Source organism: Epinephelus moara, chromosome 20, assembly GCF_006386435.1.
Source record: "Epinephelus moara isolate mb chromosome 20, YSFRI_EMoa_1.0, whole genome shotgun sequence".
In the NCBI taxonomy this organism is placed as follows: Eukaryota; Metazoa; Chordata; class Actinopteri; order Perciformes; family Serranidae; genus Epinephelus; species Epinephelus moara.
Genome location: NC_065525.1, coordinates 11,746,143 through 11,760,591, shown reverse-complemented (window position 1 = coordinate 11,760,591; position 14,449 = coordinate 11,746,143). Strand labels below are relative to the sequence as shown.

General features: G+C 41.0%; 1 protein-coding gene across 1 annotated transcript in view; it reads right to left on the bottom strand.

Annotated features, from left to right (window-relative positions):
- LOC126408047 (spondin-1-like) overlaps positions 1-14,449 on the bottom strand; it is a 139,500-nt gene that overhangs the window by 86,246 nt on the left and 38,805 nt on the right. The window contains exons 4-6 of the mRNA XM_050073402.1: positions 6,149-6,222; positions 5,026-5,148; positions 2,418-2,566 (exon numbers count right to left, since the gene is read on the bottom strand). Coding sequence (XP_049929359.1) covers positions 2,418-2,566; positions 5,026-5,148; positions 6,149-6,222 — 346 coding nt within the window. The remainder of the gene's footprint in view (positions 1-2,417; positions 2,567-5,025; positions 5,149-6,148; positions 6,223-14,449) is intronic.

The following is a 14,449-nucleotide window of genomic DNA, read 5'->3' as shown; positions in this document are numbered from 1 at the left end:
CCTGACAAATTAAGCACTGATGTAAAAATCATATGGATCCTGTCCTGCCAGAAATCAGCTCTGCTCATTGTTATGCAACACAGCCCCTATCTGCCTTATACAAAGAGATTTTAAATTAATTTAACACTAATTCCATTCATTACAGGTACAGCTACAGTTCAGTGGGTACAGCAGGTCACTCATTAATCACAATATTGGTGGTTAGATCCCCAGATCCCCATTTAAGTATTGTTGGAGTTGCCATTATATGTGAGTCCAATTTAAGCCGTTCTTCTCTCATTACAACGGTATAGATTAAAACTACGACGAAAAACTGAAGGGAAAAAAATGGCTGAAACGCATCTGGGATGGGAATTAAGATGAACCCTGAAACGATGTAGTGTCAGAGCTGTCACTTTTCATTAGAAATTAAAACTATCATTTAAACATGAAAAAAGACCAATTACATGAACTGCTGCCCTAAACTAGCTAATGAAAAAAGGAAAACATTAGCAACTCTTGCTGATCTGATGATCATGATACCAAACCAGATGAGAAGTAATAGTCTATGTGGGAGCATTTTAAATTCAACCACATAGATGAAAAAACACTGACAAAGATTTATGTTTTTCTTTCTTTTTTGATGATTCATAAAATATAACTAACGCACAGTAACGTTAGCTTGTCACTCAAGACAATGGAAGCGGTAGCGCCCCCCAAAAATTTTCACAGGGTTGGCCAATGGAGCCAATGAAAAGCTTGGGGTGGCACACCAAAACCAAAAGCCATGACTGAATTTCAGGATTACGATTATTCTGTTGAAGTATATAGGCTAGATGAAGGCTATGTCAATATGGAGAGTTAGGGAATCACTTACTGACACACTTTGGTGTCTTATTTTACAGTTAATATTACTAATTGCATTGACTGTGCATCGACGAACTGGTACAGTTAACATTTTGAGGTCCATAACATATGTATCTGTAGATGTTAGGTAATTCATTGTTCTTCAAATTGGCTGGCTGTCCACTTCCTTAAAAAGACAAATATACAGCTTTAATTTGAAGGAGTACATTGATTGTAAGCAACAAAACATTTAATGGGAACAGGCCTTCTCAAGTTAAGGGGAGACCTGTGGGTACCTACAGAACCCATTTTCATTGAGATATCTTGAGGTGAGAGTTCAAGGGAAACTTTGAAAATGCTCATGCAAGTTGTTCCCTCACCAAAATTTAACTTTGAAGCATGATTTGGCCCCCTTCCCGACAAGCTATGCCAATATGGTTGGTACAATGGATGCCTCAGGTTGTCTAGTTTCAAAAGATACCAGCACCTAGTATCTAGCACCTGTCATGTTTACTCCATCAGTAAACAGTAAACATGACATTGTCTATTCTCCAACATACTAAGCTACATTTTTTCCCCATCTATTCAAATTACACATTAGTTCTACTTCATTTACACTTAACCTTAGTCAGAGCTGTGGGGTGGGATTAAGACGCATTGTATGAATAATTGAAGGAGCTGTGTTTAAGCTAAGGCAGAGAATTAAGTTTCTCTTTAAAGGGGTCGCTACAAACCATGGTACAGCACAGTACCTGGTGGCCAATTTCTGTTGCTTCACAGTACAGTACATATTGTCACAGTACCAAGTCCTTTAAGGATTTGACATGTACATGTGTGTGTCTCACCTACATACACACAACTATGCTTAAGCACATCTCTCAGCCATGTCCTCTCATGCACACTTCCCTGTCCTTGCGATGTTTCAATTTGTCAACACACACACACACACACACACACACACACACACACAAAAACTGAGGCAGCAGCCTGTCCTCTTGGGGTGCTATCCAGTGGATGCCTTCCAAAAATATCTGATCCCCGAAAGGCATAGTTCACTAAAAAGAAGACTGCTGATGTTTTCCAAAGTACGTAATCTGATTTCAAACAGAATCCAGCACCACACACTGTCAATATGCATCTGGTTTAATGAGAGGGATAATGAGAGGATGAATATATGAAGACGCCCTGTGCCGCTATGTAAACACTTTGCCTGATGTGGAAATGAGAATTTCACTATATTGCACATTCATCAGTTGCCATTTTGACAGAGAGAAATTTATGTGTGTGTGTGTGTGTGTGTGTGTGTGTGTGTGTGTGTGTGTCATTTTGGATTTTTATTGCCTCAGCCTGTCATTAACCTCTCAGTATGTTGTAAAAGCCCCTGACAAATGGCAGGGATGCCTGAGCACATATAATGATGATACATTCTGTATGCGCTGATGAAGGCTGGAATCTGAGTGCTTTTTTTTTGACACATCACATTTTTTGCCACTAGCACTTGATTTTATTCCAATATGTGGCTCAGAAAATGAAGCTTTTACATCAAGAAAGGACTGACAAAGAACCAATGGAGGCTCCATGTGCTACCCTACCTTCTGCCGAATCTCTTCTTCCATCTTGATGGGGGAGCCGAACTCAGCAACCTGACGGACGCCCTCACTGGCGTAGCCTCCGTACTCCCACAGCACGTAGCTTCTGGAGTGAGACGCACCAATCAGAGCGGACCAGTGGTTGGCTCTCCCTGAAAGACATTTTTTGTTTGTTCTTATAATTTTCAGTTTAAGTCAATTAGGGAATGAATACTAGCTGCTTGAATGAATAGCTAGCAGGGTGCCTGTCATCATTTATCATTGTTTTCGGATAGGGATGAAAATCTTTTTTTTTTTTTCAGTCCATCAGTCAGCAATTTTCTTTGGCTAGGAGCAGTTAAGTTATGGCTTTACGGGGGGCCTTTGTGCGGGACTACTTCTCAGCTCTGAGCTGTAACCTAGTGGAGGATGTCAGGCAACCAGCGAAGTTACTGCGTGTGCCCAAGAAATAGTACTGCACATACAAACCTCTTATTAAACAGCAGTTTGTAATAAGGGTGGTTAAACAGTTGTTTTTATGCGTAGTTTCCTGTACAGAACAAAGACTGAATACACACCGTGTTTGAGCTTTGAAAGCTGCTTCTCTGTTTTCAATCAGTATGCTAAGCTACGCTAACCAGCTAATGACTGTAGCTTTGTACTGATCTAACACCTGTTAAGAAAGTAAACATTTCCCAAAATGTGAAACTATTTCTTTACAAGTTGTTGGTTCTGTACGCTCACTTAGAATAACCTGTGCTGTTACGTTGATCCTATCCAGGCATGTCACACTTGTTGTAGCCATTTCTCTACCAGTATTGTTTTATGAGTAATTTTCTGACATAACACTTTTTTGTTAATCCAATGATGTGTCCAGACACACACACACACACACACACACACACACACATCAGAGTAGCATAAAAAATAAAATTTGATTACATCACAATGTCTTACAGTTCATTACACTTCTGTTTTTTTATTTTTATTTTAAGTCAAAAGATAAATCGACCTTGGCAGACAAAGCACTATTTCAGTGAATTGCTGCTTCTCAGGTTTAAGACTAAACTTCACGTATAAACAAAAGTCTGGTTTACTCATCAAACCGTTGGTTCAAATCAAACTAAGGTCCTGCCTCTGTTTGGGCCAATCAATAATTGTTTAAGACAGTGGGGTGGCCCATCTGATTTCAGGTTTGGACAACAAACACTTTCTCATACCAACTCAGCAAATAAGGTTGATTTGTCAGTGGACCTACAAGTCAAAATATGGCATGCTAGGTACCCTCCTGCGTCACTTTTGGATGTCTAGAGTAGGGTTGGGTCGGTATGAGAAAAAAAAAAAAAAACGGTCTGGTTTTTGTAAAAAAAAAAAACGCATCAAGTCGGTAATACCGGATTTTCGCCACTTGGGGGCGCAATTGACTCATTTAAAATAAAAAACTACCTTAGGACAACAGAGTCACACTAACAAGTTGTTTCTTTTATTCCTTACAAATAAATTTTGCAGCTTACTCAATCAGTGCAAACAAGGGTTGCCTCCTTCGTCTGGCTCAAAGCCAAAGTGTTGCCATAATGGCGCATTTTTTGATTTCGTCGAGACTAAATTGTCCGCCATTATCGACTCCCCGTCACTGTTAAACAAACTCCAGGCTACAGTAGAGGCGCATGCGCACTCACACCTCCTAGCTCAGTCCTCGCCCCACCCCCCTCTCTCTCCTGCTTGCTGTGCGCTTGGTGAAGAGGCAGACACAGGTACTCACAGATTCGGGCGTACTATAAGCGGAGCGGACTCCGTGTAAAAATGTCCGTGAAAAATCCCCGCGATGTGAAAAATACATGCCGAACAGTCTTTTGTGTGACACTGGTGCGTGGAGCGGAGTTCGCGTGGTCGTGCTTTGCGCACAGGGCTTGTGGACGTCCACTTTTACCAGGCGGACCTCCACAGTGTCCGCTCCGCATACATTCCGCCCAAGTATGCGGTCCGGTTGGTCTCAAAAAAAAAAAAAACCCGGTCCAAGACGGAGTACTGAACCGAATTGGTATTACCGAGAACCGACCCAACCCTAGTCTAGAGACAGCATGTCAATTACACTCATTACATGAATTGTCTTTTTAAAATAAACTTACCCAGTGGGCAAAACACGTTTTTCGTCTTAAGTTTAGCCAACAAAAGTACATGGTTAGGTTTAGAAAAAACATCATGGTTTGGCTTAAAACAAGTCTGGCTGTTACTAAAATAATATCACATCATATGACACGTTATATGGCTTATGTTGCTAGCGTAGCATGCTACACATAAGCTAGGTTGATATTGGTTTCACACATAAAACGAACAGCGTGCTCCCGGGTGAAAGAAGTAGTAGAGAGGAGTTTGTTTGACCCATCCTCCCTTCCCACAAACCCATTACGGACTTTCTTGCTCTTCATACTACAGTAGTTGCCAGTGGCATCACAAACTGCCACTGCCTGGTGTGTACCATACTGCCACGAAGGGTGCCCCTGTGCATGGGTGTCTGACGCAGAGATCCATTGATAAAGCACCAGTATTTGGCAAGTTGAGAGTGAGAACGTGCTGGGACACCTGGACACACACTCTTATGCATTATTGTGCACCCATGGTTTGAACTCACTTGGGTAGTCTTTGGGATGTACTTTCTCTGACCAGTTGCCGTAGAAGGTGAGTCTGTACTTGGCTGTTCCGCAGGCGCAGCACTCTATAGCTGGAGGTTCTGTGGCTTCACCAAACACACGCTCTGCAGGAAGACAGGACATGAACTTTATAACACACATATATAAAGATTTAAGGATAGACTAGATGCACCAACTAATAAATTCTAGAGAACACAGTTCAGAAGCTTATAGATGAACAGAGATCAGCGGGTGTGCAAGCTTTGACACAAATGCACACTTGCATAAATTACCAGATAAATGACTACAATTTGGACCCAGTGAGAATGTCACAAAATTACATCCCTGGGAAAAAAAAATGGTATTTAAATGACACATTAGCCTTGATGCAGACTCATAAATATTCAAATATTGGCCTCGACCAGTGTTTTGCAAAGATAGGTCAAGGGGAGTACTTGAATATTTATGAGTCACCAAATTATTCGGAAGAAATCCTCACTTGACATCTAAGTTATAGCAAGATGAGTCAAACATCGGAGGCTCCTAACTTATGTCAGCAAATTGAAACAGGGCGGCTTGATTGGCTTGCATAATAGCCTGGAAAATTAGATTTCGGTGAGGAGAGGAAGATTTTATGAAGGTAAAATTCCCCTGAGATTAAGTTTGAAAAACCATTAGTCTCTGGCTCTGGTTTTTATTGTACAATAAACGTGTGCATCAGAGCTAAAACAGTCCTGTCGCCTCGCTGTCTCACAAGAGTTAAGTGTTTATTTGGGGATTCGACAGCTTTCCAAATCTGGCGTGGCACTTTTCTCCGCAGCGAAATCACAGGTAACATAAAAGCAATGGCGCTGCTCTGTGGCAAAATACAAAGGAATATTTAAATTCCACACAGACTCCAGGGAGATCCATAATGCGTTGTTCTCACAGTTTTCCCTGATGCCTCTGTTGGCCTCTTTTTTTTTTTTTTAACTTGATATGAAAGACTGGGAGCTGCTCTGTTTTGAAAGGGGGGAAAAACGACACAGTAGAACAAGGGGATAATGGCACCATGATGGGTGGTCAAGGATGAAAAGATAAGCAGCCAACGAGGGAGAGGAGGAGATGATGGGCAGCTGTCATTACCTTTCTCACACAGGCGAATAGTGAGAGAGCCTTCATCCTGGAAATAAATGACTCTCTTCTGGACGATACTGGCCCTGGAGGGACACAGAGAGAGAGAGGCAGTGAGGAAAGAGAAAAATTGAGTAATTATGAGAGAAAAGGAAAGAAGGGTGGACAGTAAGAGGGCTGCAAAAACTGCATTAGATGGATAATACTGTAGTGTGTTTTTTTTTCAGTGTCTGATCTATGTAATGCTCAGTGAGAGGGAAAGGTAATGGGTTCCCTGATGTTTCACTGTGGACACAGAGTGCACATCTTTTCTCAGAAACAGCGCTGTATTCTCAGGACCTCATGACACAATCATACTGCAGCAATATGAAATGTAACAGAGCAATCATGCCCACGGACATGAAGAAGAGAGAACTGGAATTACAGTCGGAAGCAGGAATATAGATCTTTACAGAGACTGCAGACAGAGCCCGAATTCTAACTTATGAGCTAATACTGGCTGAAAATGAAACTGTCCCAATGAAAATAGGTTGTTTTACCAAAAGCAGTTACAAGCCTCTTCAGTAAAAATGAAATGTATCCCCCCTATTGCACAGATTGAGCTGTAGAACTTTGTGTGATGCCACTCCTATGGAAATTCCGAGGGGACAAAGACAGTATGAAAATTGCCGGAGAAAGAATAAGATGGCCTTGCAACACTTTTACAATAAGTCTGCAAATGTTTTACATTCAGTTGCAGTAGAGTTGCATACACTCACAGTACTTTAACGTTCCCTTTGAATAGTTCAGTAAGTTTCCACCTACAGTTTTAGATGAAATAGATGTGATTTTTAGCTTTTTTTTTTTTTTTGATAAATTGTCAACACTCAAGATAACATAGAAAATGGGCAATTTATAATTGTTTGACAGAAATCTGGGTGTTGTTTTTTTTTCTCTACATCAGGCTCGTAAACTTTTTTAACTCAAGAGCCAAAATTGAAAATTAGTGCGCCCCAGGGACTTTAGCTCATGAATGCATAATTTCTACATTAGCCTTGAAATATTCATTCAAATACTCAAATTTATAAAACTTCAGTAAAATTATATCACCAGTCAGAAACCGTGTTTTAGTTGAACTAACATTAGTCACTGAGTCTGCTCTCTCACAGCAAACAGCACCTAACTTCCTTCAAGTGTTCCACCTTGTTCCAGAGCAAAGCGACAAACACCTGCACCTATCTTTTGTATGGTGGGTACTTCATGTGCAATTTATTGTTTTGAAAGCCACTCATTGTTTGTACATATTCTGACTCACCATAAGAAATATATTTGTCACTATATCACTTCATGACATGAAAGCTGCTATTACAGTTCTCGGTTTTGACACTTGGACTCTTGCCCTGTGACACGGTCCAGTGCAGCATAAAAGAGATCTGCAGAGATGGTTCAGAATTGAGCAGCACATGAGGGGATGCATGCTGGTTTCTCCTGGCTGCTGATGGAGGAGAGGCTGGAGTACAGTCTTTTACCTTAATAGTGTGAGACAGTCACAATGGATAAGGTAGCTCCTCCATAACCCAGAACTAACACTTCAAAGAAAACTGTTCTGTCCAGGGCGGCCATTCACTGGAATAATTTACTTTATCATTCATCAGATATTCTCTGAATAAGATTACTTACAAAAAAAAAAAAACAGCTGAAGAGATTGCTAATGAGTCATATATATAGCTTGAAGGCTTTTCTGACTGATACAGAGTTCATATGGTTTATTATGATGTGCAAATAAGGGTGATATGTGTGTGGAAGTTTTCTATGTTGTACACTTATGGGTATGTAAATACTGTGGCACTGCTGATCAAATCACAGGTTAGTGCTGTACCTTGTTTTATTTTAGTTAATTACCTGTAAATAGGTAGTAATTACACACACTAACTATTTATCTGCATGTATTTAAGCATGTGTGTGCATTTGTACTGCATATGCGTAGACTCTTATATTCAATTATGGTTTGATTAAACACATTATATTGTTGTAGTCAGTTTACATTGTTGTAGGTTTTGTTCTAATGATAGAAATGTAATAAATATAGAAACACATCACAGGCAATTGACAGACAGGAATGCATGCAAAGGAGAACAACTTGTCAGCAGATGCTGGTGCGAGGGTGAGCCACTATAAAAGTCATAAATGCTCCTTGACAATTAAAAAGCAAATTAGAAAAAATACATAAAAGAAAACATGTCACTTGAATTAGAGCGTGTAGACAGACCTAAAGTAGAAGCAAAAAAAAGGAACTGTATCAGATTCACCTTCACCCTGGCCAGATTTTGCTGGAGCCTATCCCAGCTGACACTGGGCGAGGGGTGGGGTACACCCTGGACAGGTCACCAGACTATCACAGGGCTGACACATAGAGACGGACAACCATCCACACTCACATTCACACCTACGGGTAATTTAGAGTCACCAAATTCACACATAATCCCTATCCCTATCCCTATAACCTACATGTCTTTGGACTGTGGGAGGAAGCCGGAGTACCTGGAGAAAACCCACGCTGACACAGGGAGAACATGCAAACTCCACACACAAGGGCTTTAACCAGGAACTCTCTTGCTGTGAGGCGACAGTGCTAACCACTGCACCACCGTGTCCCCCTTATCAAAAATCTCATTGTGTAAATATTTTGTGAAAGTCAACCCTACGACCATTTTGGAACCCACTGGCTATCAGTCCGATGACAATAAGCCTTTGGGGGCGAGGAGCAATATTTCATACTGCATATGAATGCAGATAAATAAGAGAAATTAAATGAAATAAATCTTTAGTCAGTGGGTTGTCAGATTGCAGTTAGGCCAGTGCATTCTCCCTCTCAACACGGACTGTTATCCTGCTGTTCAAATGTGATTGGTCAACATTACTCAATACAAGTGGAAACCAGAGCTCTTCTGACACCAAAATCTTGTCCAGTCACCTACAGATATCTGCATACATATGCAGAATCTGTTTATGGAGATTAACCCTACAATATTGTTGTAATATCAATATTGAGATATTTAGTCAAAAATATTCTCCACACAACAAGCCAATCTTACTTTATAATATATAACTGAATGATATAAATTGAGATATATAATGATCAAACTACTATTGTCATATAAGCAGGTGTTTGTGTTACAGCAGAAAGGTCTTCAGATTGTTTCTGAGAGACATTAAAGTTAGACATAAAAGTGAGCTGAACAACAAAGACAGAGGAGGGACTGGCGACATTAAGTAGGAGTTATCCGTTATATTGCTCCTATAAATCTTACACAGACTGAATGGTGCAATATACCCTGCAACATGGGTTGACTGCTTGGGCATGAAATTGGAAAACAAAAGTGAAATATACATGACTATTATTGAGCTGTCCTTGACCGTTTTTAGATGGATTATGTAAATAATTTTAATGAGACTAATGGTCAATTGCTTCATCAAACAAATTCATCCATTAATCTGTCAATAAGTCTCGTCGGCGGAAATAAGTTTTTACATATTTTCACTGTGAGCTTTCCCATTCACACCAACAGTTACGCCCACTGCCCGTCTTTATTTAAGATATCCCCTCAACAAATTTGTTCAATCTGTGCATCGGTCTTCTCGGCTCTATTTTGAAAATGTGTCAATTACAGGCCACTGCACCTCAGAGAAGGCAGACAGTAATAGAGATATGTGTAGGAGGTAACAAGTTCTCACAATGCTGCTGCATGCTCTGGTCTCACAAAGGTCAGAGATTACTTAATATGTCTTATTATATCTAGCAATGAAGATAGAGTCATGAAAATGTGTTTGCTTCACATTTACCTCAGACTTCTACAACCAGTGTTTCTAACCCATATTATATTTCCCACTTAGGTTATTGTTTTTACTTAACTTTAACTAAAACATAACATTTTCAAAGACCTTTATATATTCAAAGGTGTTTTAACTTCTTCCAACTAGTACTAAATGAGTCTGAACTGCAATGTCTCATTAAGAAAGCATTCAGTATGCCGATTTAAACATCCACTCTAATCATTATTAACACAGTATCTGACTGTTGGTTTTAAAGCTGCCATCACTGACCCTTTTGACTTTTTATTGTGGCCACTTGGCAACTGGGACATGTTGCAAAACAAAACATTGACATATTATCACCTTATGAGGTTGTTGATGTGTCAGAAAGTAATCGCTTATTTGCATATCTAGCAGACACAGAGCATTCATTTACAGTCTCTACCAACTCCTTGGGAAAAGCATCTGTCTCCTTAGCTGCTAAAGTATGTTCACCAGCTAGTCACTTGTTGTCTGTCTGCTGTTTGGTGCTGGGCAGATGGTGCATACTGATTCATATAAGATTTTGTCATCCCAAAACAACCCATCTGCACATCCCTGTACGTACGTTGTGAACCCACCTATGTAGGCACACCCTTTAAGTAGCAGGAAAATACTCCACCATTGATTTTAGACCAGGTTTTTGCTGGTCAATGGTGTAATCACTTTCTTCTGCCTCAAAACTGCAATACACCATCAATGCGCCAACGCCTGACCAAAACACATTTTAAGATCTACACACCCATCACCCATCGGCGCACAGACGGGTGCAAGTACATTTGCTACTTACACAATGTGGCCACTGGCTGTGAAAATGACAAATGCATCGGCCTGAAACTTGCAATGACAGTTGCACTGCGCTGTGTGCTGCTTTGTGGAGGGTGTTAGATAGGGCGTTAAAACTGTCTGTAAAGCTGAGGGGAACTGCAGAGTAGGTAATAATCCTCTGTGAGTTTATTACTATGAACAACCTCTTAGACATACCACTTTGGCATTTAATCTCTTGTTATTAAAAAACATTGATTATTGCAGCTTTAAAGTAAATGAGCAATGCACTGTATCTATATGGTGCATGTATCCTGCACACTCAGGGCAGACTCACATCCACCCAAACATACCCGCATTCATGTGACAAGTGAAGGAACAGTTTGTTCCTTTGTTGTGCTCCATTAAATACTTATTTTGTGCACCTTATTGTGCCCCCTATCTCGTCTTGTATTTGTCAATATTGTTCTGCTCATGACCACACATTAACCTGCATTAATTCAAGAGTGTGTTTAAGATGAACAAATAATTAATCACAAAAGACGGATCTTAACCAACTTATCTGATTTTATCACAGAGTGCAGCATTTTGTCTGCAGCTTTCCCCCCTGACATCCCCTCAAACAGTCCGAATTGATCACTGCCCTCTCCTTTGTCATTTCCCCTCTTATTGTAGGATTCAGCACCAGGCTTCTCGCTTTAGATCTGGACTCTCACATTGGGTAAGAAAGCTTCTCTCTGGAGACATCCTCTCTCTCTGGCTGTTCTGTCAAATAGCACACCCATGGAGCTGCTGTGGCAACATGCCTCTGTCACTTTCTGATATACTGTAAATGCTTGGCAGCAAAACGTAAAGCAAACGCCTACAAGATGGCATTTCAAACAATTAACATACAACACTTCTGACAAAAAATATTAATGCTTTCATATCTACATACTCTGATTCTGATCTGCCGTACTGCTGTTGACAAGTTTTCTCATTTCCTGTCCTCCCCCGCCTCCTTCTGTTCAGGTTTCTTATTAAACACACTTCCATTAGCATCTCTTGCCTCATGCATTATATATATTCCACATCTCAGCGACATGTCTGCTGACTTCTCTTCTGTGTACCCTGGAGGCTCGGACGGTGCTCCCCGCTGAATCTTCAGCATGCTGTTTGGATTCTCCCCAGAGAGGAGCACCGACACATACAGCTGTGTGACTGTTCATACAATAATGTTTTCACTCCATGACAAGTGCTCCTGACTGCAATAATAAACACAGACATAAGGGGAGGAAACCTACTTCAAGCTGCTTTACTAAAACAAATCAGTTCATCCTGCTTACTTTTCTTGTGTTTATTTATTTGCATATATACAAAAAATGACCCTGCAGAGATAACACAACAAAACCAGAAGACAGATGGTTAATTGATTTAAAAGGATGGAGAATTCTTCCCTGTATGAAAATATAATTTCTATAAAGTGGCTCCTCTGTATCTAAATCCATGGAAATACTTGACACAGAGAGAAACTGGTGAAGTATAAAGAGCAAGAGAGTCTGTGTAGGGCAGGAGGGAGAAGAGGCAGATGGTTCAAACAAAATAGGTCTTTTACCAAGGAGACCGCAGGTTGTGTCCTGTGTGAAACCAAAAGTCAGTGTTGTTTTAATGTAACCTTGCATAACTTACGTACGGTCGTTGAGCACTGACATGTGATGCATTTATGTTACATCACATTATGTTAGGTAACAAACGTACTTAAATAAGCCAGAAAGTGATCTTTTTTCTAAACCTATCCAAGTAGTTTGTTGCCTAAACCTAACCGCAACCTAATCACTAGTGTTCCAAAACATTAACTATGTGTTACAATGTGTTTCAGTTGTGCATCACATGGAGATGCTAAAGTGGGCCCTGTGAGTCACTATCAGATGCTGAGGGGCATGACTGAGCATCGCTATTTGACGATCTGGGAATGTTTGTGGTAAACTGACACAGCACAGACCAGTTAGTTATACTTGCTAGAAATTGAAAGCATGAACTGTTCACTTGGGATTTTGATGGGTAAATGCCCACACGAGTAAGTAAAATGAAGATATATTCAGCTGTAATGAATATTAGAGGGCATGTCTTATTGTGTATGGCTCACATTTTATAGATATGTACGATCGTTCTTATTACAATATGGTTCTTCCATTGCACTCTGCACTTATTTAACTCTCCATAAACTCTGTCGTTTACCACAAGATCGTAGCACTGCATTTCAATTAACACACAGTGCCATCTTCAAAGAGCAATTAAAACATGCCCCTTTTAACACTCACATTGCAGCAAGACCTGCCAATATTCACTGTCTGATTATCTGCTGCCTTTAACTTGGCGCGTAGACTTTTCATTGGTTCAAGGGGAAATTTTGACTTAGCAGCAGTGGAGAACCTCAGAAAGAGCCTAAGGTCAATCAAAAGCAAAGTTTGGGAAAAGTATTACCCCTCAAGTTATATTTAATTATATTCTGAAAATCATTTACCAAAAAAGTCCCAGTTAACCTCCCCTTTAGCTCTGCAAATTGGGATCATACATCCATGAAATACAGGGTAGAAAACACGTCAGAGAGCTCTATGATTGGTGGTCCCATTATAATTTGGATGGCCTTGATATTACAACAAAAAAGCTATTCTGGATTAATATTAAAACTAACCAATCACATCTCACCTCTAAAGTCATGTTCAGATTGTTTGAACTAAAATTTATATACAATAGCAGCAAAGACACACTTCTTCTGGGGCTTTCTGATTCTACTTCATGAATGCACAGACAAAAAAGGACACAACTTCTGTTACTGTATGACTTAGTTCAGCGTGTTAGCATGCTATCATTTGCTAATTACAACCATATACGAAGTACAGCATGACGATGATGAGAGAGTCTTCAGTTTTCCAGGTTTTTGATTATAAAATGATGTATGGGACAAAGTTCCCAAATCAGTCTGGGACGCCAGGGATCAGCATGCCTGGGGCCCTGCCCCTGCCTGCCAGCTAGTACGCAATGCAGCAGAGCCTGATTTCTGTCCCTGCGGGTGGTGGGCCCACAGAGCGACCGCTCCATGTTATTCTTTCAGGCTGGGTCTGGCCACCGGACGCTCGCTGGTGAACTCCCCCCCCAGGTTTGGCTCCCCAGTGTCCCCATACTGGGCGAGGTGCTCAAGGTTCAGAGTGTCCATGTCATCAAGGTCTTCTTGAATTGTTCTCAGTCTGGCCCCTCTCCTGGGACCACTTTGCCATGGGAAACCCTACAAGGGGCTATTAGCCCCAGACAACACAGCTGGTCCATGTTCAAAGCCTCCATTGTGGAGGTGGCTGCTAGAAAATGTGGTCAGAAGGTTGTCGGGCAGCAACCTAGCAACCCGCTGGTGAAGGGAGAGCAGTGAGGGAGGTCGTCAGGCTGAAGAAGGAGGCCTCTTGGGTCTGGGTGGCCCAGGGGTGTCCTTAAGCATCAGACAGGTAGCGGTTGGCCAGAAGGGCTGCAACTGTTGTGATCGCTGAAGCAAAAACCTGGGTGTGGGACAGAGCATGTGAGCGGAGCGGGGAGTGGGAGGATTTTGTGTTATCTCTCGCTCCAATTTTGCTCCGGTCGCTCATGCCCCACCCAGAATGCATCTTTGCACCTGCGCACACCTACACTATTTTCTTTCAAAACTATGGAGTTTACTGTGTACTTCAGAAAAGAAACTGAGAAGAGAAG